Here is a 25091-nt window from a genome sequence, read left to right as displayed (position 1 = left end):
CGCGCCCGGAGCCTGTGCTCCGCAACGGGAGAGGCCGCAGCAGAGGGAGGCCCGCGTACCAAAAAAAAAAAAAAAAAGAGGTATAACTAAAGATTCTTTTCAGCTTAAATAAGACAAGCAAGTAATCATTAAAAAGTTTAGAATTCTTTAGGGTACATCTGACCAAGGTCACCTAACTTACACAATTTGTATACATGGTGGTTGGAAGCTAAGATGCTAAATCAAAGGTGGCAAAAGCTGACTGGACTGACCAGGAAGGGACTGATGGCGGTTCTCTTTCCACAATAAACCTGAGGGTCATAGAAAGTTCAGGAAAGTAGGTCCAAGTCTCCTGAAAGCTATACCTGAAATATTAACAGCAAAAATCGACTGTAATTTAATCATTAAAACAAAAATATTTTTAAACTATATGAGATTTTCAGGACAGACTAGAAAAAATTCCTAATTTCAACAGTTGGGAGTCACAGAGATGCTTATGTAAGAGCAGCTGTTCCATGTGATTTTACCAGTGGTGTTAAGTTTGAAGTTGGAGACCTAATTCAAAAACAGAACTTAGAATAATTAGCCCCTTTAGCTGAACTATAAAACCTGGCAGCTACATATCTACAAGACAGGATCTGAGGAAAACATGTGTCCCTGCAGATCAGCAGGGGCTAAGGGGCCCATGTCCCAACCAACCACCTATTGACAAGGACACTTGTAAATACTGTAAATAGAAGGGACACTGGAAAAAGGTTGTCCCATCTTATGAAGAAAAACCAAGACAAAGAAAATCCCTCAGGGACTCCCTGCTCCCTATGCCGGGGGCCCGGGTTCGACCCCTGGTCAGGGAACTAGATCCCGCATGCCGCAACAAAGATCCTGTGTGCCGCAACTAAATGCCTGGAACAGCCAAATTAATTAATTAATTGATTGATTTTTTTTTTTTAAAAAAAGAAAATCCCTCAAATCAGAGCAGTCAGGGTGCTTTGAGGAAGGAAAAGTGCCCAATAACCTGCCATATCCTTTAAGCCCTCAACATGAGTTAACTATAGATGGTCATCCTCATCAATTCCTGGTAGGTATGGTTGCTATTTTTTCTCCACTGAACACCAACAGCTTAGCTCAATCTCTTCCTAAGAGTGGAAGGTATTTCAAATAACCCACAGATTTTCCCCATTTCAACAGTAACACTTGGGCCATTGACTGAAAAAGCAAAAGTATTCTTCCTGCTCTGTGATACCATCCCTGCAAATTTAATAGAAAAAGTTATTAAACTGCCAAATATCCTATGGGCAAAAGAAGAAATTACAGGGAAAATGTTACAAACATAAATACTTTGAATTAGATGAAGATAAAAATACTACATACAAAAAATTGATAAGCTACAACTAAATTAAATGATTAGAGGGAAATTATAGCTTTATAAAGCTTATTACAGGGCTTCCCTGGTGGCCCAGTGGTTGAGAATCTGCCTGCCAATGCAGGGGACCTGGGTTCGAGCCCTAGTCCGGGAAGATCCCACATGCCGCGGAGCAACTAAGCCCGTGCGCCACAACTACTGACTCTGTGCTCTAGAGCCTGCATGCTGCAACTACTGAAGCCCGCACACCTACAGCCCGAGCTCCACAACAAGAGAAGCCACCATAGTGAGAAGCCCGCACTCCGCAATGAAGAGTAGCCTCCACTCACTGCAACCAGAGAAAGCTCATGCAGCCAAAAAAAATAAATTAAAAAAAAGAAAACCTTATTACAAAAGAAGAATGATGTCAATAACCTAATATTCCATATTAAGAAACCTGGAAAATAAGACCAAACTAATCCCAAAGCAAGGATAAGAAAGGAAATAATAAAGATTAAAACAAAACACTGAAACAGAAAACAGAAATAATTTTTTTAAAAAATCAATGAAAGAAAAAAAGTTGGCTGTTTCAAAAGATCAACAAAAGTGACAAAACTCTAAGTTGGCTCACAAAAAAAGAAGACAACAAACTAACAAAGTCAGGAATGAAGACACTACAGAAATTAAAAGTATCATAAGGGAATGTTATAAACAATCCTATTCCTCCCAAATTAGACAATTTAGTTAAAATGGACAAATTCCTAAAAGACACCAATGATCAAATCTGATATAAGCAGAGAATGTATATAGCACTATACTAAGTAGTTTTTATTGAAAATCTTCCCAAAAGAAAATTTCAGGCTCAGGTACCTTCACTAAGGAATTCCAGCAAGCATTTAAAAAAGAAATATCACTGATCCTTAAAAACTCTTCCAGAAAATAGAGGAGGAAACACTTCCCAACTTATTCTATGAGATCAGAATTACTGTGATACAGCAGCAGTCTCCAACCTTTTTGGCACCAGAGACTGGTTTCGAAGAAGACAATTTTCCAATGGACCAGGTGGGAGGGTTGTTGTGTGGGGGAGTTCAGGTGGTAACGCGAGCCATGGGGAGCAGCAGATGAAGCTTCGCTCCCCGGCTGCCCTCCCGCAGCTCAACTCCTGCTGTGTGGCCCGGATCCTAATAGGCCACGGACCAGTACCAGTCCACGGCCCAGGGGTTGGGGACCCCTGTGATACAGATGTATCAGAAGAAAACAAATATACAAACTCATTATCATTCATCTATATAGATGTAAAATACATTAACAAAGTATCAGAAAACTGTCTCAGCAATATATACAAAGGATTATACAACATGATCCAGTGGGATTTGTCCCAGGAAAGGCAAGGTTGGCTTAACATTTGAATATCAATTAATGGAATAAACCATATAAATAAAAGACAACAAGAAAAAACCCCCCACAGCCACACGATGATTATCACAATAAATGGAGAAAACTGGAACGCTAATATAGTCAAGTGATCTTTGAAAAGGGAGCAAAGGCAAAGGAATGGAGAAAGGATAGTCTTTTCAACACATGGGGCTTTAAAAAAGTGACCCAGACACAGATCTTACACCTTTCACAAATATTTTCTCAAAATGGATAATAAACCTAAATACAAAACTATAGAATACCTAGAAGATAACACAGGAGACAATGAAGACCTTGGGTTTGGCAATGAGTTTTTAGATACAACACCAAACCACAATCCATGAAAGAAAAACTGAGTGTTTTGGACTTGACTAAAATTTAAAAGTTCTGCTCTGCAAAAGACACTGTTAAAAGAATATGAAAAGATATTCATCATATGTCATTAGGGAATTGCAAATTAAAGCAACAAAAACATACCGTTACTACACACCTATGTGAATGGCAAAAATCGAAAACACTGACAACACCAAATGCTGACAGGGACATGGAGCAACAGAACTCTCACCTACTGCTCGTGGGAATGCAAAATGATACAGCCACTTTGGAAGACAGTTTCTTACAAAACTAAATATACTCTTACCATATGACCCAGCAAATCATGCCTTGGCTTGAAACCACACACACAGAAATCTTATGTCTACAACCGTATGTCCTCCTACACACAATGCATACTGCAGGTTTATTCATAACTGCCAAAACTTGGAAGCAATCAGCCAGTGAGTGGATAAGCAAACTGTTACATCCATACAATGGAATGTTATTCAGTGATAACTTATACGCAAATCTTCACAGCAGCTTTATTTGTAACAGCCAAAAACTGGAAATAACCCAAACATCCACTAACAGGCAAATGGATAAAAAAACAATTGTGGTATATCCATACAATGGAATAATACTCAACAATACAAATGAACAATTAATACATGCAACAAGATGGCTTAATCTCAAAAGTTACGGTTAGTGAAAAATGCCAGAGTCCCCACTCCCCAGAAAGTATATACCATATGATTCTATTTATATGAAATTCTAGAAAATGCTTGCTATTACTTGTGAATTGTGGGAAAGGGGGCCAGAAAGGACTGGGAGGAAAGGATTATAAAGGGACACAAGGAATCTTTTGGTTGTGTGGGATATCTCCATTATCTTGATGGTGTGATCTCATCAGTATTTACACATGGTGAAACATAACACGTATTACACTTTATATATTGTTTATTTCATGTCACCATACCTTAACGAAGATGTTAAGAACTAAATGTTCCCTATGAAAATCCATATTTACCATTCTTCTTGGAAAGTCACATCTGCCAACTGTTCTGGTTCTAGCATATCCCTCTCCCCACAGTTTACGGGGATGAGCCCTGCCTCAGTATCAGCAGTGAAGTCCACGTCCACTTCAGTCACTAGAAATGTTGGCTGGGTCAGAGAAGCCTGATCCCTGGATCTCTCATCAGTGCTGGGGTTCCTGCCTGTGCAGTGATGGCCATAACGTCAACAGCCCAGGGAGGTACAGGAATCCAGAAACCTTTAGATTATTTACTGTGACAGTGCATTGGCTGCAGGAGACTCAGACGTCTGAAGGTCCTGAGAATTTCTGTACACTTTCATGCCGTACAGCCAAAATCGCATGGACGTTTATAGATGCCACTGTTAGAATAGACACACATCCTCTCACTAGCCACAGTCATCCCCACTCCATTACTTCAGTGTTTCTGTACCAACTATGATTCCTACCTTGCCCTAAAGGGCTAAAGACTTCCAGTCAATGACACTTGCCTATGGGATTCTGGACATCAGGGACTGGCTCCTGTACAGGTCCAGGAGACAGAAATCCCTCAAAAGTGCTGGGGAATATGGGACATACCCTAGAAACAAAGGACCCAATTCATGTTGCTTCCACAAGCACTGGAGATTTCCACACCAACTGTGCCCTCCTCAGAATGAACTGTGGGAAATCCTGACTTCTAGGCCACAGGATTAAGTGCACAAAGCTCTTCAGACTTTTCTAGCAAGCCTTGGGCAACAATGCAAACTAGGGAGACTAGACTGAGAGCTGTTCTCTACCACCCTGCTGTCCCTTCTGAGGCACATAACGTTGGTGTTAACATAAGGTGTTCCTCCCTTCCTGTTGGTAAAACCCAATTTTTTCTCAATCCATTAGACACAGTGAACTGACCTCCTGTGAGTAAAGACCGCCACAGCAGGCCTTTATCACTGCACAAACTAGAGTAGCATGGGGCAGGGAGTTCCAAAGTTGGGTGACTTGGGAGCATGACAAATAAGTCACAGCTATCATGTTACAGTCAACATTGTCCAGGAAGAAGGGAAATCTTGTCTGGAAATCCCCAGTAGACTCCAGTTCAGATCCTTTCGGCCAGAGCTAGATCATGGTCACTCAATACCCAGTCATGGAGGTGGAAATGAGGACCTTCAGTGCGCTCAGAACATTCACGATCCCCTCGAGGGATCAGGAGAGACAGCACAGGGGTCCACCTTTCCTGAGCATACTGGAGTAAATGATAGACACTGTGGGAACTTAACAGCAATGAGATGGCTTCCACCACAGGCACTGGCAGTGATATAACTGTCAAGAGCCCTGGACAGTTGAGGAAGTGCGATGCACCTCATGAAAGAGTCTCACCTATGTGGTACTTATCGGGAATCTCCCCGGGGTGGATGTACGATTGTACAAGGTTGACCTGCTGGCTCCCTCACAAAGGGCACTCACAGAGCTCTTCTCTAGTGTGCGTCCTAACACCCTGAACAAGGATACAGCACATTTTCTGCATTCATAAGGCCTTTTTCTAGTGTGAACTTTCTGGCTGCTAAACAAGTGTAACAGATGCAGCTAAAGGGCCATCAAAGCTGTTGCATTCATGAGGCCCTTCGCCAGTGTGAACTTTCTGGTGCCGAACAAGATGGGAGCTTCTGCTATAGGCTTTCCCACATTCACTGCACACATAAGGCTTCTCTCCAGTGTGAACCCTCTGGTGAAGGATGAGGCTAGAATTGCGGCTAAAGAATTTCCCACATTCACTGCACTCATAAGGCCTCGCTCCAGTGTGAACTTTCTTGTGCTGAACAAGGTGGGAGCTACTTATGTAGGCTTTCCCACATTCACTACACACATAAGGCCTTGCTCCACTGTGAACCCTCTGGTGTAGAATGAGGCTGGAGTTGTGGCTAAAGCATTTCCCACATTCACTGCACTCATAAGGCTTCGCTCCAGTGTGAATTCTCTGATGCACAATGAGGTTGGAGCTATGGCTAAAGAATTTTCCACATTCGCCACACTCATAAGGCCTTTCTCCAGTGTGGATTTTCCGGTGCTGTACAAGTGTGTCTTTACGGCTGAAGGCCTTTCCACACTCACTGCACTCATAAGGCCTTGCTCCAGTGTGAATTATCTGGTGCTGAACAAGTGTGTCTTTGCAGCCAAAAGCCTTCCCACATTTGCCACACACATAAGACCTTGCTCCTGTGTGGACTCTCCTATGTTTAATGAGGCTGGAATTATGGCTAAAGAATTTTCCACATTCTATGCACTCGTAAGGCCTTGCCCCAGTGTGAATTCTCCAGTGCTCAATAAGGTGAGAGCTTTGGCTAAAGAATTTCCCACATTCACTGCACTCATAAGGCCTTTCTCCAGTATGAAATCTCTGGTGCTGAACAAGTGTGTCTTTACGGCTAAAGGCTTTTCCACATTCACTGCACTTATAAGGCCTTTCTCCGGTGTGAATTCTCTGGTGCTGAACAAGGTGGGAGCTTCTGCTGTAGGCTTTTCCACATTCGCTGCAGTCATAAGACCTTTCTCCAGTGTGGACTCTCTGGTGTTGTACAAGTGTGTCTTTGCGGCTGAAGGCCTTCCCACATTCACTGCATGTATATTGTCTTTTTCCATTGTGAAATTTCTGGTGGGCTTTTAGGTGAGACAGGTGAATGAAGGCCTTTCCACATTCCTTACACACATGTGATGTTTCTCCACTATGAATTTTTGTGTGATGAATAAGAACTGATTCCTCCTTGGACAGAGTTCCACATGGTAGGCACCTAAAAGCTCGCACTTCAGCCTGAGTTATCTGGTTGTCAAGGAGAGTGAAGGTGTTCAGGAAGGCTTTCCCATTGTCACTGCAATTGAGAAGCATCAGTTCATCATGGTCGCCCTGGTGTCGCCCGAGTCTGGAGCTTTGTGGAAAAGGCTCCATGAACTCAGCCCTTCTGCATGGACTCATTCCACTGTAAGTGCTCTGGTACTGGAACAGGCCAGAGCTATCCGGCAAGTCCATCCCTTCCTCCCTGCAAGTAAAAGGTCTCCCTAACATGTGGACAGCACAGCTCTTCACAAGTGAGGCCCCATCATCACCCCTTCTGACAGGATTCTTCCCACTATATTGCTTCTGGTGCTGATAAAACTTTTCACTGAACAGGAATCCTTGCCCACAGGGGTCACATGTGTACAGTTTCTGTGCAGGGCATGATCCCTGGTGTTCAGCCAGGTGCAAAATGTCTTTCAAGAGTGGGTCACATATCTCACACGGCTGGGCTTTCTGGATAAATGGACATGACTCAGGAGTCCTGACCTCTGACACTCCTTCTACAAAAACGCTCTGCTCAGAAGGGGCCTCCTCATTGTCTGCTTCACACCAACAACCTGAAATCAAAGAAATGCTAGTGAAGGATATGTTGACTTTGGTGGGAAGCAGCAACTCCATCACATATGTATGAGTGACACACCAATGAATGAGTCCACTGGCTTTTGGCAGGATGAGGGAGCCAGGATCAGGAAGGGCCCACTGTCAGTCCTGGGACTCTAAAGGTCACAGTACGAAGGAACTCTAACGATGGGTAAAGACACAATGATGTTGGACAGTACTGGAAGTAGAGGCAAGGTCTCCAACTCACTCCTCTACAAAAGCGTTTCAGCAGGGCCTCGGCTGCTGGTGTCAGGTGAGCTCTGTGCAGAAAGCTGTGTCCAGGCCCAGGAAAATCTGATTGCAAGTAAGTAGGTGGTTCTTAAGGACTACGTACGGATATGTGCACAACTCATGACACATTACAGTAGCCAATGTCGCAGAGCAATGCGGACGGAGAAGAGGAGAATGAGTGAGAGACACGGAGGCCAGAGAGGTGGGGAAACAGCCAAGGGATGGAAGACAGAAGAGAAACGTCAAGTGCCAAGAATGGGGAAGGAAAGGGAGAAGTGAGGTATTGCTATGTGCCTTGGCAAGAAAACACTGGTGAACACAAAGCAGGTTGACGGTACGATGTGAACTCAGCCCTAAGATGGCTCTCTTTCAGCTCCCATGTGACAGGGCCAGGCCCTCTCTGGCCTCTCTCACTGTGGCTGGAGTCAGGGCTCCCTGTCAGGCATCCAGGGCTTCCTGCCCCTCTCCACCTGGGCAACTACATGGGATCCGGAAGATGGAAGTTGTAAAAAAAAAAAAAAAAAAAAAAAAAAAATAGGGGAAACTAACACAGCATTATGAATCAACTATACTCCAAGAAAAAACAAAACAAAACATAGAGCAGATGAGTGGCCTAGACAGACCCATCCCACACAAAAAAGAAAATGTTAAAAAAAAAAAAAAAAAGACAAAAAAAGCAGAAGGAGGATTTGGTGGAACATCCCTGTGCCTTCCACAAGCAGTGACCATGTCAGTACCTACAATTCCTGGCATAGTCATGCCCCAGGAAATCTCAGCCCGAAGATGGGGGCAGAACATGGACGCAGAGGCATTATGGATCTGGAAGTGCCCAAGCCAGGCAGAATCTGTGAAGCAGACTGAAAGAGCCCTGAACTCCTAACCCGATCCCGAAAGGCTTTGGGCATAGGTGTCGGGACTGCTCAGCGAGGGAGGGGATACCACACACGGCCCAGCCTTGGCACCCACAGCGCCTACTCTGGGAACCAAAGAAGGGAATGAGAAGAGTCACCGATCTGGCTGGACCAAAAGAGCTACCCCAAGGGAAGTGGGGAAAAAGCAAACCCCAAGGACACTGGAGCGGGCATGAGGGCCTGTGGAAGGCAGCTTCTCCGATTGCCCCCAAGAATGCCTACCTCCCAGTATTCCCGCCCCTGTGTAGGCCGCTTCCCTTGACCGTAGGCGGGACTGACTGACCCATTTCTAAGGAACAGAATAGGGCAAAAGTGATGGAATCATTTTCTCCAGGTCAGGTCAGAAAAAGACCAGCTATCATCCTGGACATTCTCGCTTGCTCCCTTGCTCAGAGAAGACGCCGTCCACGTTATGAGGTGCGCTACAGAAAGGCCACCGTGACAAGGAACCGAGGGAGACCTCTGACCAACAGCCAGTGAGGAACTAACGCTCACAGGTCAACAAGCCGCAAGAACTACATCTTGGAAACACAGAACATGAGTGAGTTTGTAAGTGGATTCTTCCCGAGAATGGCCTTCAGATGAGAACACAGGTTTGGCTGACAGCTTGACTGAAACCTCATGAGAGACCCTGAGCCAAAAGCACTCGGGTAAGCTGTGACGAGCGAGGTTCCTGATGCAATGAAACTTACATAACGCATTTTAATTGTTTTAAGTCACTAACTTTTGGAGTAATTTGCCACGTACCAATAGATAACTGAAACAGGGACTTACCCAGCGAGGCCACAAGTGCAAAGTTCTCCAGCATCACATCACGGTACAGGAGTCTCTGAGCTTCCTCAAGGAGCTCCCACTCCTCCCGGGAGAAGTACACGAACACATCCTCGAAGGTCACACAGCCCTGCCGCGATGGGGACAATTGAGCCCACGGAAAACAGGACTCCCCAGTCTACCCATTAACCTACCCCCCCCACCCCAGTTCTCCCCAGCCTCCCAATTCAGAGGCGACACTAGGCCTTGACACCACTATTGCCTGCTCTCTCCTGTCCCTCTGATCACTGTGTGCAGCCCAGAGCAGAACCAGGCAGGTGGGCAGGTATATATTATATAAGCTATGGGTCGTGCATGAAGGGCACCAAACACTCTCCTACTGGCATCCTCCAGAACATGCCTCCCAGACACAACTTTAAGGCCGTCAGATCACACTCCTCCCAACATGTATCACTCTGAATCTCACTTTCCTCATATCTGGGACCACACCCCATTAACACTGACAACCTTCTGATCCACACCATATGCACCTCCAAGGCAACCCCCACTCCTAAAGCCACTCTGCATACAGTATCCAGGAAGTTCTCATGTCTTTATGACAGGCACCACTGCCACCCAGGTGCCTGAACAAGATGCCAAGTCCTCAGGGCCCAGTTTCCACTTTCTTTGCCACCATCAACACTTATGTGGACTATTGCAGTAAGCTCCTCCCTCATGCCCACACTCCGTTCTCAATTAGACAGCAGCCAGAGAGAGCCTGTTAAGATCCAATTCAGAGCATCTCTCTTCTGCTCCAAATCTTCAATGTCTTTCAACACCCTCAGAATAGAAGCCCAGCTCCTCAGCCTGCCATTCTTGCCTGACTCCTGGCCCTTTTCCCAACAGACATAATGAAGACCTGTGGTTCCTTGAGGACTCCCAACTCAATCTTACCTCCAAGCATTTGCACACGCTGTTCCTGGGTCTAATACACCCTCGCAGTTCTCATCCCATTGGCTACCAGAAGCAGGAACCTCTTCATATAACTGTTGGCTTAGATTCAGGATACTGGGAGAGAAAGGACCCCTCCTTTAAGGCCCCCAGACTCAAGTGCAGGGAGATGGACAGGTGAAGAGTCCCAGAATCTCACTATGTCTCATCAGAAAATCTCCAACGGCCCTAGGTTAAAAACATATACAAAATCCATACACCTCTCTAACCTCCACTGCCACCACTCTGGTCCACCCACCAACAACACTCACCTGGACTATTGCTGTAGACTCCATCCTGGTCTCCCTGCCCACCCTCAGGCCTCCCCAATCTTTCCACTCTGCTACAAAAGGAAACCTGTTAACACCTATGTCAGATCACCTCCCTTCTCTGTTACAAACCTTCCATGGCTCCCGCCACTATCAGAAAAGAGGCCCAGCTCCTCAGGCTGCCATTCCAGGCCTGATCCCTGACTGCCTGCTCTCTATTCTCACCAAACGTAACAGAGACCTACGGTTTCCTGAACACTCCTAATTCATTCTCACCTCCAAGTGTTTGTACAACAGTTGGCTCCTGGGCCTTGGAAACCATTTCACGCCTCACCCCATCAACACTAGGAATGGGAACCTCGCCACATATCCACCGTCAAGGACCGCCCTTCACCGCCTTTATACTCAAGAGAAGGGAGCGATGAAGGTGAAGTGCTGAAAGCCCTAGAACACACCATCCCCTACACCTGAAGCGGTGAGGGCTCGAGGGACCCTCCACTCACCTGAGCCCGGTCCATAAGCGCCGCGGCCGCCATGGAATCCTCTGAGCAGAACCGGGTCGAGAAGCTAGCGTCTGGAGCGGGCTCTGCGGGAGCAGCCGAACCCCCACCCCACACTGGGCGGAGTGACCTCGGGATGACTGTCGCACTCCGAGCCCCAGGCTCCCCCTTGTAAAAAGGCGCTCAGGCTCAGGGTGCCGCCTCTGGAAGCGGACGAGGACGGAGGGCGGGTACGAAGGCCTCGGGAAGAGCGCAGCCCCGGCCGACACCTCCGCGCAAGGCGGCCCGTCCCACGACGGGGACCATGGATCCTAACAACGACGCGGAGGGAGGTCCTATCCTTTCTACTGTCCTTCCCTGTTCGCTTCCGAAGAGCCGCACAGAAGGCGGACCACAGCCACGAGCCCCCCCCAGCCTCCACAGCCACTCTAGACAGCCCTGGCGCAAGCAGAAGACGTCACGGCCGCGACGCCGGAAGTCCCACCTCTGCCGGCAAGGGCGGCAGGAAACGCCCATCTTCTGGACTGTCATTGGTGCAGCCCGGATGCGCCGGGCACAGACTTCTGGGTAAAGGAATTTGTGTCCTCCATCCAACCAGGTAAGGGTCCCTTTTCCGGCTCTCCTCGACAGCTGTGCGGAGGCAGGTGGAGGGAGAAAAGTCGGGAAGGAATTGGGTGGCGGAGGGCCAGAGCTCCTCTTAAAGGCGACGCGCCCAGATTTCCGTGGTCACCTGTGACAACGCCGCGTCCTCCGCCGTCTCCAGCAGGTGGAGCATTCTTTCATCCTGGGAGAACTGCTTCACCTCCCTTGTGTTTGGGGGACTGAGATTTAAATTGAACGATGAAGGGAATTCCCTGGCGGTCCAGTGGTTAGGACTCCACGCTTCCAGTTCGGGGGCGCGGGTTTGACCCCTGGGCGGGGGAACTAAGATCCCGCAAACCGCGCGGGCCGGCCAAAAAAAAAATTGAACAAATAATATCCCTCTCTCCTGCGGTCTTCGGGTAGTAACATACGGTCCTCCTATTCCTTGCTACCCAAAATTGGGTCAGCAGCACTTGTGAACATACTGAAAATGCAAATTCTCGGATCCAACCTACACCTTCCGACACAGAAACCCCCCGGAGGTGGGAGCTCTTATTAAAAGCCATGACCACCTCCCTCCCCCAAAGTACGACAACTAAAATGGGAAAATACTACAACTTACCTCATGGGAAGTGAGATGAAACATGCTTAGCACAAGGCCTGGTGCTAAATACACACAAGCTATTATTGTTATTATTCATCATCTCCACAAGGTTCTCACACATACAGCTAGCTATAGGAGGATGTCAGATGCCCCTCTTTGCAGAATCACTGATCACGTTTTTTAAAATAGAAAATACAATCACTCCCTGAGTCAGCAAGTAGCGTTATATAGATAATGGTAAAAGTTTTGCATAGAGCACACTTGTATACCTGTAGGTTCATTCTACTTTTTTTTTTAAGCATTAGATGAAGGAAATTTTCAAAAACTACAAGTAAGTCTGTTGTCAAAGGGATGCATTTTTACAGACCATATGATTCAAAACGTAGAACTATCAAGACTAATTGCTCTTAGGCTTAAGTGGGCAGTGGAGTTAACAGTTTCATATCATGGTATACTTCATAAGATGACATCATAGTTCATGTCTAATTCACAAGAACAAAGACTCAAACTCCTCCTGCCTTCCCCTCTAACTCTCAGGGTAGGCAGACCCAGGTACAAATGTATGATCATGACATGGTCCAGTCTGATATCTAGTGGCTCAAGGTCACCAGGTCTGGTCCTCCTTCTCTTCAGCTCCCAAAGGAGCAATAATCCATGGGGAGGTGTGAAAACTGGAAACAGTGAGGCCCAAAGAGGCAACCCCAGGAAGGAGCATAAATGAGAAGATAAACTGAAGACACATTATTCACAATCACTCCTGCCCATTTCCATTGGCCAAAATTTATTTTCATGGTCCCAAATTAAGTAACAGAAGCTGGTCCCTGGTGGCACAGTGGTTGAGAGTCCGCCTGCCGATGCAGGGGACACGGGTTCGTGCCCCGGTCCGGGAAGATCCCACATGCCGCGGAGCGGCTGGGCCCGTGAGCCGCGGCCCCTGAGCCTGCGCGCCCGGAGCCTGTGCCCCGCAACGGGCGAGGCCACGACAGTGAGAGGCCCGCGTACCGCAAAAAAAGCGGCTGGGCCCGTGAGCCGTGGCCGCTGAGCCTGCGCGTCCGGAGCCTGTGCTCCGCAACGGGAGAGGCCACGACAGTGAGAGGCCCGCGTACCGCAAAAAAAAAAAAAGTAAGGGAAGCTGGGACATGACTGTCCTCATAGGTGTCCAGAAGGAGAAAACAGTATTGGTGAACGACTAGCCAGTTTCTAGCACAATCCTTGATTTGATCACCAGACACCCATTTTTTATTCATCTTCTACATTCTACACTCTTACACCCTCATTCATGTGACCAGATCATAATTTGTTTAAGCATGTTCCCATTTATGGTTGAGTGAGTTGTTTCAACCTCTTGGCTGTTATCAATAAAGTTGTTATAAACCTTCGTGTATATATATTTTGGAGAAAAAAATGTCCTAATTTCTAATGGGTATACGCTTGGAATTGGAGTTGCTTGGTTATAATATATACATATGTTGAAATTTAATGGTAATCTTGACACATAAGAGTTAAAACTGAAATTAATGAAAGCATTGTGAGAATTAATTGGTATGTGGAATTTACAATAGAGACTGTTGGATATATTATCATCAATTGTAAATCGTGTGCTACGCATCCTTTATATCAGTAAAGTTTGTAATGAACTTATGTAATCTGTGTGCACTTGCTTCTCAAGAGCAGGTGTTAAACATTTATTATCACGTTCCTGTGTGTACAGATCTGATTATCTGCATTTGGGAACGCCTGTGTAATTGTGTGTGTATGTGACCGCGTGAGCTCTTGTGTGTCTCTCTCTGGATGGCTATACCTATACACGTATGACCATTTGTATATCTGCATCTGTCAACGTGGCTGTGCAAAGGTGTCTACCTTTGGCTCTGTACATGTGGCCCTCTCTCAATGTACCTGTTTCCGCTGTCCCTGTGTTCTCCTGTGTAGTAGTCTTTCTGTGTGTCCAGGAGTTTCTTTCTCTGTGTCTTCATACTCTTTCTGCATGCTTGTGCCCCTATGTCTGCACGTACATGTTTGTGCCAATGGGTGCATCTGCCTTTTGCCCATGCATGTCCCTGTGAGCACTGTTCTTGGTATGTACGGGACTTGTGTGCACACGTGTCTGCGTGTCTTTCTATGTCTGTGTCTGTTTTCATGTGTGTGTCTTTAGTTAATATATCCTCTCTATTCTGTTTGTGTCCTGCTAGGAATTTGTGTGTGCATCTGCATAGGATTTTGTGTCCCACGTATGTGTCTGAGTGTGTACATCTGCCGATTCATTTTTGGGGAGTCCTATGTGTGATGGTGCTGTAGAGTCCACTCCTGGTCTATACATGTCCCACGGCGTGTCTGGGTGTGCCCTGCGTGTGCCTCCCTCTGGGTGCCTATGCTGACCCCCATGTCCCTTGCTCTGCCCTAGCCCAGTCACCATAAGGGGACCTCTTAGTGCCACTCAGGCTCTGCAAGCAGCTGGGCACTCCTGGAACAGGGTGTCTGCTGGCATATCTGTGCCCTCAGCTTGTCCCAACTCAGAATTCACCTGCTCTGAGAGGCCTCTCTGGCCAGTCCCCAGGACTTAGCCTCAGAGTTGCCTACACTGAACTTTCAATTTCTCAAGTGCCCCAGGATCATTCCCACACCCCCATCACTGCACAGGATGTTCCCTCTGCCTAGAACTCTGTGTGTGGTGCTGATGTGTATTACAGGTTTAAATTATATGCCATGGAAGGGGTTATGACTGGAAGGGAGAAAGCAGAGTTCAGGGGGATCCTGTGGGCCAGGCTGCTGGTCTGGCACTCACCTCTGAACTCTGGGTTTCTCCTGTTGAATATTGTTCACCTAAAAGAAAGACTGCCATCTATTGCTCCAGCAAAGATGGGCTTACTCAGGGTCAGCTGAGAATTGTAACTCGGAGTTTGCAACCATGGCGAGCCACCAGGCAAGGACCTGCACGGCAAAGGTAGGAGAACACTTTTATAGAGGGAAAAAGTAAGTTAGGAGTGCAGTAGTAAAGAAAGAGTGGAGGGCTTTTCACTGGCTGAGTCCTTGCCAAGAAAGAGGAGTCGTCTTCTTCCTGTTGAGCTCTGCTGTCAGTTGCAGGGTGTGAGAGTTTCCCCTGCTGGTCTCCTGACTCTATTTTTTAAAAAATGCTTTATTTTATTATTATTATTATTATTATTATTTGGCTGTGCCACATGGCTTGTGGGATCTTAGTTCCCAGACCAGGGATGGAACCCGGGCCCTGGCAGTGAAAGCGCCGAGTCTTAACCACTGGACCGCCAGGGAATTCCCTCCTGACTCTATTTAACCTAGGTTTTTATTTACTATTTTTTACAATATAAACAAGTTCAAGGAACACCAACCTCAGTCAGGGCCACTCAGTGACCATGATGAAATGAGACAATGACAAAGCCACCCTATCATCATATCTGAGCACAGACAACCAGAGTCCTGTGCAAACAAGCAGATAGCCCCCTCTCCTGGGTAACATGAGTGACAGCTCCATCTTCCACTAGCTGCTGCTGCTTTAGTGCCGCTGCCTTCCCTTGCCTTGTAAATAACAAATTTCAGGATATCTGATCATAAAACCAACCCCATTTCCTGACAGCATCCAGTTCAGACCAAAGCTCCATTTCCTTAAACTCTTCTCCAAATCACTGAACACAACCCCAGTGCCTAGAAAAGGTCCTAACATCTTCGTACTGAGGGCCCCACATTTCCCATGGTGTGGTAACCCACACTGCAGCACACCAATAAACCTCACTGCTCCACCACAGGTGTCAGACACGTTCCTGGTGCTGGACGCACTAGCACCACATATCTGCAGACCCGAATGACCCCCGAACTCCAACACAACCCCAGTGCCTAGAAAAGGTCCTAACATCTTCGTACTGAGGGCCCCACATTTCCCATGGTGTGGTAACCCACACTGCAGCACACCAATAAACCTCACTGCTCCACCACAGGTGTCAGACACGTTCCTGGTGCTGGACGCACTAGCACCACATATCTGCAGACCCGAATGACCCCCGAACTCCAGACTGCGCATCCAACTAGATCAACCTTTCCTCTCAGATGTCTGACACGCATCTCAAACTGCATGAGTACAAAACCTAACTCCTCATCGCTCCCTGCCCTGCTTTCACTGCCCACCCCTCTCCCCTCTACGGCTGCAGTGACTGTCAACTGGTTCCTGCACAGACAAAGCTCTTGTCAGTCTGCCTTGACACCTGCTGTTACCTTTGCTGGAGATGTTCTTCTCCGACTCCGACCCTGCCTGGGGGTCCTGCATCATTCAGGGGTCTCCACATCAAGCTCTTCCTTCTTTCTAACTTGCTTCCTAAGCTTTAGTTCAATGTCCATCTTCCCATTTTACACACAAGAACACTAAACCCCAAGGATAAGTGACATGACCAAGGTCATGTGGTTGGGGATAGGCACGGTGGAGACAGGCTGCAACCCCAATCAATCCCAACTCCAAACTCCAAAGGAAATAAAAACAGGTTTTTAAAGAGATATATGCACTTCCATGTTTATTGTAGTTCACAATAGCCAGGATATGGAAACAACCTAAGTGTCCATCAATGGATGAATAGATAAAAATGTATATATACCTACAATGGAATACTACTACTCAGCCTTGAGAAAAAAGGAAATTTTCGACCACACAGATGGACCTTGAGGATGTTATGCTAAATGAGATATGTCAGACAGAGAAAGACAAATACCGTACAATATCCCTTATATGTGGAATCTAAAAAAACAAAACAAAACCAAAAACTGAACTGGAAAACAGTAGAATGATGGTTACCAAAGGCTGGGGGTGGGTGAGGGGATGGGAGAGATGATGATGTTTAAGGGTACCTACTTACAACTAATAATTCCTGGAGGTGTACTATAAAGTACAGGGATTACAGACCACAAAACAGCATTATAAACATTAAACTTGCCAACAGACAAGATCTTATTTGTTCCCACCACTAGAAGAAATGATACTTCTGTGGCACAACAGAGGCTAAGGCTACAATGGCACTCATACTGCAATATAAATGTATCGAATAAATATGTTGTACATTCTTAAACTTACACACCGTTATATGTCAATTATATCTCAATAATTAATGAATAAATAAATAAAAATAAAAATGAAGCCTTAAATGGTTTTAAGTGGTACAGTAAAATGTACCCATTCATAAGTGTGTCCTTATCTCCTTAGATCTAATTTTAAACAACAACATTCTTAGTATCCTAATTTCTTTTAAGTTTTAAATGCTTCATAATTCAAGGCTTCACATAAGACAACATTTTGTAACAAATAAATATTTGCAGGGCTGTCCAGCTCTCCAGCTCTCCTGGCTTGGCATGGCAGAGTGCATATGTAGTAATTCAGGTGTTTACCTCTCAAACACTGCTCCTCCCCTGCCACCCAATAACAGCAACAAAAAACAACCAATAAATTGTCACAAGTTTGTCAGGAAAACCGGAAAGAAGTCATAAATACATTTCTTTTCCTGTTACATCTACTTCTTTTCTTCTTCCTCCCTCGTTTTTGTCTTTTAAATATTCCTGTGGTTTCTTTTTCAGTGTATACTAAGGGTAGAGCTATAGCTGAATATTTTTGAAATTGCACAATAGTCACTGGTTCTCTCTCCTTTATAAATTCTCAGGTGCAAAGTCCTAGGATGGGTCCATTTCCAGGATGACTCTTTAGATGACAGTAAGTGATGAGTGGCCTCAGAAGATTTTCTCACAGCAATGACACTTACATGGTTTCTCTTTGGTATAATTTCTCAGAGTAAGACGTTTCCTCTGGTCAGATGATTTTCCTTAGGAGTTACATTCGAAAGGTCTTTCCCCAGTATAAGTTCTCTGATATCACAGTAAGTCCACTTGTGAAAGGCTTTCCCCCATCTCTTACGCTCATATGGTTTCTCCCCAGTATGAATACTTTGAGGCTTGGTGAGGGATGAACGAAGGCTGAAGGACTGTCCGCATTCACTATGTTCATGGGGTTTCTCCTCAGTGTGATGCTTCATGTGTTGAGTCAGGGAAGAGCTGTCGTGAAAGGCTCTCTGATATTCTTACACTCAAAGGGCTTTTGTCCATTGTGGATCCTATTAGGCCAGATAGAAAAGGGTGAATGAAAGCCTTTCCACATTCATTGCACTCAGGGATCCTCTCCTGTGAGAACCCTCACGTGATGAGTGAAAAAAACAGCTGTCAAAAAAGGTTTACCCACATACTTTGCACTCGAAGTGACTTTCTCTGGAGTGGGAAATATTATTTGGGACAAAAACAGACCTGACACAAGAGACTTTCCCACATTCTTTGCATTCATAAGGCTTCTCCTCAGTGTGAATCTGCTGTAGCTGCATGAGCTCTGACCTGCAGTTGAAGGCCTTCCCATAGTGGAAGCACTCACGTGGTTCTGCTAAGCATAAATCCTCATGAGTTGACCGAGGTCTGCCCTCTTGAGAAAGGCACATCAACGTTTGTTAAACCCTTTCCCGCATTTCTTCCACTTGCAGAGATTCTTCCCTGCGTAGATCACGGAAGCTTTACCTGGTCCATGTGAGTTCTGTTCATGAAAAGCATCTCCCGGAGGATTGCTCTAGTAAAACTCCTGAGTGCAGATTATCATCTGTCCTCACACCATTGTGTTCAGAGCTCATCCTCCGGAGGAAACTCTCCTTGTGGGAAACTGTCCCTGGGTTCTTCCTATATTTCTAATGGCCCTCATTGTTTCCTGGTTTGCCCCCAACAGAGAGTCCAAGAGTCAAATGACCCTGGAGCAACATTCCCTCCAGGAGGGCAGCTAAGAAGCTTTATGGCCTGAGGTTGTGCTTTCTGGCCTAACGGGAATCCAATACCCCAAAGAGCCTATTAGTGAGGACAGCAGAGAATAACCTCCCAACATTCCGGTGTGGCTTCTCCCCACTGTGAGGGGCCAGGTGCTGGCCAAGAAGTTCTTCCTACCCTCTCTGCAAGTGAAGGCCTTCTCTGATACACTGGATCTGCAGCGCTTCACAAAGGAGGCCTGGATTTTCCCTTCTGAAGACTCCACTCTGCTGCTTCTGCATCCAGTCAAGGTTTAAACTACACCAGAAGTCTCTCGTCCATGATTCACATGTTGGGAGTACGAGTGCTGCCCAGATGGTGCTCTCTGTGGCTCAGCCAGGTGCAAAAATGTCTTTCAGGACTGGGCCACACATGTCACAGGGGTGAGCCTTTTGGGTGGAAGGATGTGCCTTGGGAGTTCTCATGTGTGACACTCTCACAGAAACTCCCTGCTCAGAAGGTGCAGCCACATCTTCCACTCCACGTCAACAACCTGCAGGAGGATGAATGCTGGTGAGGTGCATGTTCAGTTGGTAGCAAATGGCATCCAGTAACAAATGTGTGTCTGATACAACTGGCAACTAGTCTATGGGACTATGGGCATCACAGGGGACCCAGAACCAGGATAAGGAAGGGCTGCTGTGTGTCGTGGGCCTCTAAAGCTTAAAGAATGAAGGAAACCTTGCAGGAGAGGATACCAGGATGGGGTACAGTGTGAGCAGGAGAGGCATGCTCTCTGAATCACACCTTGCAAATGGTCTCCCAGCAAGCCTCCTGGTTCCTTGTGACAGGTGAGTGCTATGAAAAAGGGTCTAGCCAGGACCAGAAAAATCTGGCCAGACAGGACATTTAGCGTTCAAGGAAAATTTAAGGATACGTGCACATCTCGTGACACGTTAAAAGAAACCCAGTGCTGTAGACTGCCGCATGGAGCAGCAAGAGAAGAGCAGATAAGATGTGCGACTAGAAAGGGGGGTGGCACTAGCAGGTACCTGAGGTCAGAGTAAAAGTGACAAATGAGAAAGGCATCAAAATTGGGGAAGGAAAAGTGGGATAAGGTTTGCCACTGGTGTTGCCACCTAAACACTAGTAGACGCGGCACAAAGTGCTGGTATAAAGTGAAGCCAGCCCTGGGCTTCCCTGGTGGCACAGTGGTTAAGAATCCGCCTGCCAATGAAGGGGACACAGGTTTGAGCCCTGGTCCGGGAAGATCCCACATGCCGTGGAGCAGCTAAGCCTGTGCACCACAACTACTGAGCCTGCGCTCTAGAGCCCGCGAGCCACAGCTGCTGAGCCCACGTGCTGCAACTGCTGAAGTCCGTGCTCCACAGCAAGAGAAGCCACCGCAAGGAGAAGCCCATGCACTGCAACGAAGAGTAGCCCCTGCTCGCCGCAGCAACGAAGATCCAACACAGCCAACAATAAATAAATAAAATAAATAAATTTATAAAAATATAAATAAATAAATAAATAATAAAATAAAATAAAGTGAAGCCAGCCCTGATTCCCGCACCTTCCGCTCACCAGGCCTAGGCCTCCTCCAGGTCTTCTCTGCTGCGACTGGAGCCGCGTCTACCTTCTCAGGCACCCTGGGCTCCCCTCCGGCTCCAGCTGGGTGGCTCCATGAGACCTGGAAACCGCAAGTCCTAATGGGAAGGAAGAGCTGGTGAGTGGCCAGCACTGACCCAGGGAGACACTCTCCGCAGAGAAGATAATTAAATATTAAAAAAAGAATCTTGGAAGAGGGCTTACAGGAAGAGCTCAGTGTTCACCACAAGGAGTAACCATATCAGTGCCTGCAATCCCATGTCAGACCCTGGAAAATTAGAGGAAGGAGGCAGAACCTGGGCCAGGGATTTGGACAGACACCTAGCCAAGGAGCGGACAGGCCATCTGGTTATCTCTGGGGCAGAGGGGCAGACTGCAAGACTCCTCACCCCCAAATTCTTCATCTCAAAGCTTTGGGGCAGTACAGGTTGGGGCTGCTCTGGGAGAGGAGGGGGTGGTGCACATCGCCCAGCCCTGATACTCACACTACTTACCCCAGGGAACCAAGGAAAGAAGCCGTGCCACGACAGAACTGTGAGACAGAGAGAGCTGCCCCTTGAGAAAAACAAAAGCCAGCCCAGGAAACTGGCCATCATGTCCTTGTTAACTCCCTCGTGCTGAGTGTTGGCTGGACCTAAAAATTACTTTCTAATGAATAGAATATGGCAAAAACGATGAGATGGCACTTGCAAGATTAGGTGATAAAAATACCAGTTTCTATCTTGGATGCTGTTTCTTGCTCATTATCTTGGATATCAGCTGCCTTGTTGTGACCTGCTTATGGAGAAGACAACATGGCAAGAAACTGTGGGAGGGCTCTGGCCAACAGCCAACAAGGAAATGACTAGTCTAACCAGTTGAGCTTTCAGATCAGATGGCAGCCCTGGGCAGCTTGCCAGCAAGGTCATGAAAGACCCTGAGCTAGGGGTACCCAAGCAGGATATGCCTGATTCCTGACCGAAACCAACTGTGAGATAAACATTTGTCTTTCCAATGCACTTAGCTTTGGAGTAATTTGCCATGTAGCAACACATAACTAAAACAGAGACTTACCCAGTGATGACACAAGTGCAAAGTTCTCCAGCATCACATCACGGTACAGGAGTCTCTGAGCTTCCTCAAGGAGCTCCCACTCCTCCCGGGAGAAGTACACAAACACATCCTCGAAGGTCACACAGCCCTGCCACGATGGGGACAGTTGAGCTCACAGACAACAGGACTCCCCAGTCTACCCACTCACCTAATCCCCCCACCCCGTCCCTCTCCTCCCCGGCCTCCCAGCTCAGAGGGGATACCAGACTTGACACCACTAGTGCCTGCTCTCTCCTCATGTCCCTCTGATTACTGTGTCCAGCCCAGAGCAAAACCAGGCACGTGGGCAGACAAAATACTATCTCAGCTGAGTATGGCATGACAGACCTCAAACACTCTCCTGCCAGCCAGTCCTCCTGGTGTCATCCAGAGCCTACCACCGAGGCACAACTACACTTAGGCTCAGCCTTCCCCCACAAGCCCCCAGGACTCGGGCCTTAAGGCTGTCCGTTCACCCTCCTCCTCGGTCTCCCTGCCTCCTCCCTCACTTCCACAGTGTCCACTGTGCAGCCAGAGGAAAGCTTTCCAATGAATTATGTGTTAAACCACCTCCACCTTCTGTCCAAACTTTCAGAAGGGAGGTCTAGCTCCTCAGGCTGCCATTCCAGGCCTGACTTCTGCCCGGCTGCTCTGTTCCCTGATCACTCCCAACTCAGTCTCACCGAGTATTTGCACATGCACTAGGACACCGTTCTGATATTTACTCCCTTGGTTGCCAGTACAGGAACCTATGCATATAATCCTTGGCCTGAATTCAGTACCCTGCGCCACAAGTGACTCCCTCCAGAGACTCCACGACCAAGAACTGGGAGAAGGAAAGGCAGAGTCCCAGGACACCACCATCAGCTATCGCAAGGGGTGGGGACCATGAGGGTGTGGCCCTGGGTGACCCTCCACTCACCTGCGCCGGATTCATCAGTGCTGCCGCACCTGCCTCCGCCAAGGGACCCACTGGGCTGAATGGGGCCCTGAGAGGCGGGTGACCAGGGCGGGGTCACCTCGGGCTGCGTGTCGCACTCCGAACCTCGCTATGAAATGTCAAACGCTCGAAAGACCCAGGCCGCCGCCTTCGGGGTCCCTGTCAACGGAGCGCGTGAGAAGACCAGGGAAAACGTGACGTCCCGGCAGCGCCTGGCAAACACGAGGCGCGAAGTCGCCTGTCCCACGGACGGGGACACAGTGTCACAGTGAAGGAGCCGGGGCTGGGGGCATAACGGCTCGGACAAGGTGCGAAGATAGCCCCCGGCACCTCGCTCTCCTTCCCCGTCCTGCCCTAGAGATGCGGCCCCAGTGCAAAGCTCGAGTCCACGTGGTCGCCGTCCAACCAGCACCCACTCACGGACGCATGTTCTCCCGCAGCGAGGCCGGAAGTCCCGCCCCAAAGCCGAAGGAAGCGCACCCCCCCCCCCATTGGGTCGTGATTGGCCCAGCGCCGGGGGCGGCAGCGCCGGTGGCATCCGCTTTTGGGTAACGTAGTTAACGCCCAGCCTGTGCCCACGCGCGTGCGCCATTTCCCTTCTCCATGGCGACGGCCCAGCGGCATCGCGGGAAGACACTGGGAAATAATTTAACTCCAGGAATCCTAATACGGGGCGGGGCGGGGCTTCGCTTCCTTTTAAAGAAAAGTGCCCAGATTTCCGAAGGTCTGGGGGAAATGCCCCGCCCTCCCTAATCATTCCACCGCAGGCCCTGGGAACCTGTTAGCAATGCAAGCTCTGGGCCTTACCCAGACCTAGAGAATCAGAAACCCTGGGGACGGGGCTCAGCACTCTCTGCTTTAAGGAATCCTGGTACCACTCATTCAAGTTTAAGAACCATGGCTCTACTGTGACTAGAATGGGAAATACTAAGTCCCTCGTGGTTATTTACATAAAAAGTGCCTATCTCACAGTTCATGCTCAGTAAATAAGAACGATTATTATTACTATCATTAGCATTAACATCACAATGCTTTCACATACAGAGCTTGGGAGGATATGTCAGGGATACCTCTTTGAATGATCCTTGGCGTTATTTGTGAAAACGCAATGATTCCGTGACTTGGCAAGTAGCCTCATAGGTATTGATTAAACGCTTTACATAAAAGCATACATTTGTATGTACTACTTGGCATATTTAATCATTTCTTAAAGAGCACCGCAGGAAGGTGTTTTATGCTTTTTTGGCCATACCGAGTGCCATGCAGGATCTTAGCTGCCCGACCACAGAGTGAACCCGAGCCCTCTGCACTGGAAGCGCAGAGTCCTAACCACTGGACCACCAGGGAAGTCCAGGACGGCTTCTTAAACTACAGGTAGGCATGTACCTGTAGTTTAAGGTACATGCCCAAAGAGTTGCACCATTACAAATAAGGCCACATGATTCAGATCTTCAGAACATCAGGACTAACTGCCCTCAGGTCTAAGTGGAGAGTGGAGCTGATATAGTTTCATGTTTGTGACATAAGATGACATGTCTAGTTCACAGTAACTGGGGCCTCCCTCTCCCCCTCCTGTCCTCCCCTTGACCTTCAGGACAGGTAGACCCAGGTACAAATATGTGATCAGGAGATGGGCCAGCCTGAAGCTTAGAGGTTTTTCAGGTCATCAGGTCCTGTCCTCATCAAAACACCATCAACCCATCTCCTGAACCTACAGCATGCAACGGAGCACTAAATCCTGGGGAGGTGTGAAATCTAGAACCACTGAGGAGATTCCCAGAATGGTGCACAAATGCAAGAACAGTTAAGACACACATTCACAATCAATTCTGCCTGTATTCAACTGGCCACATCTCATTCACATGGTCCCAAAGTTAACTGTAAAGAAAGCAGAGACACGCTGTCCTCCCAGGCATCCAGAAAGAGAAAATGGGGTTGTTAATCATCTAGTCAGTTTGTCATAATCCATCAACCTGGTCACCAGATACATATTATTTCTCCCATGCATTCTACACTGTCATCCTTTTATTATTCCAACAACTCAAAACCCCATCTAATTACTGAGCCCATCTCACCGTTACAATTTCTAGGACGTGTTGTTCTTTGTATCAGGTTCAAGTACTGTTCCTTAACACCAGGAAACTATCCACGCAAAATAAATCATCTCCACTCACACCTAACATACAGTGGGGTCAGGGACATAGTGGAAGGACATGCGAAGGTGCTGAAGAAATAACCGCCAACACAGATTTCTATACTCAACAAAAAGCTTTTCAAAACAGAGCACGAAATATGAGAAACATTAATAGAAAACTGACCCACACGAAATGAATCCTAAGGTTACATTTAAGGCCAGAGGAAAGTGATCCCAGGTGAAAAGTC

The 25091-nt window shown here is 47.4% G+C and overlaps 1 protein-coding gene and 1 long non-coding RNA gene across 2 annotated transcripts; both read right to left on the bottom strand.

Moving 5' to 3' along the window:
* Nucleotides 1–5518: 5518 nt before the first annotated feature.
* LOC112062479 (zinc finger protein 304) lies at nucleotides 5519–11555 on the bottom strand. The gene is made up of 3 exons (XM_024117014.3): nucleotides 11146–11555; nucleotides 9408–9534; nucleotides 5519–7448 (listed from the first exon to the last, which is right to left on the bottom strand). Exons 1-3 carry the CDS (start codon nucleotides 11176–11178, stop codon nucleotides 5623–5625), a joined length of 1986 nt encoding a protein of 661 aa, XP_023972782.1. The 5' UTR covers nucleotides 11179–11555; the 3' UTR covers nucleotides 5519–5622.
* A 5364-nt stretch (nucleotides 11556–16919) lies between these two features.
* On the bottom strand, nucleotides 16920–23022 carry LOC102981939 (uncharacterized). Its single transcript, XR_449221.4, has 4 exons — nucleotides 22692–23022; nucleotides 21752–21878; nucleotides 20664–20796; nucleotides 16920–19643 (listed from the first exon to the last, which is right to left on the bottom strand). It is a non-coding gene; the product is annotated as an uncharacterized lncRNA (long non-coding RNA).
* Between the last annotated feature and the right edge of the window lie 2069 nt (nucleotides 23023–25091).

The sequence above is a fragment of the Physeter macrocephalus genome, chromosome 17, assembly GCF_002837175.3.
Source record: "Physeter macrocephalus isolate SW-GA chromosome 17, ASM283717v5, whole genome shotgun sequence".
In the NCBI taxonomy this organism is placed as follows: domain Eukaryota; kingdom Metazoa; phylum Chordata; class Mammalia; order Artiodactyla; family Physeteridae; genus Physeter; species Physeter macrocephalus.
Note: the sequence above shows the minus strand (reverse complement) of the source record. Positions and strands in the feature narration are given on the sequence as shown.

Coding starts and splice junctions, on each gene's coding strand:
- LOC112062479 (XM_024117014.3), bottom strand. CDS start 11,178: ATGGCGGCCGCGGCGCTTATGGACCGGGCTCAG. Junction 9,535..11,145: donor CGCTTATGGACCGGGCTCAG/GTGAGTGGAGGG, acceptor CCATCGCGGCAG/GGCTGTGTGACCTTCGAGGA. Junction 7,449..9,407: donor TGCACTTGTGGCCTCGCTGG/GTAAGTCCCTGT, acceptor CTTTGATTTCAG/GTTGTTGGTGTGAAGCAGAC.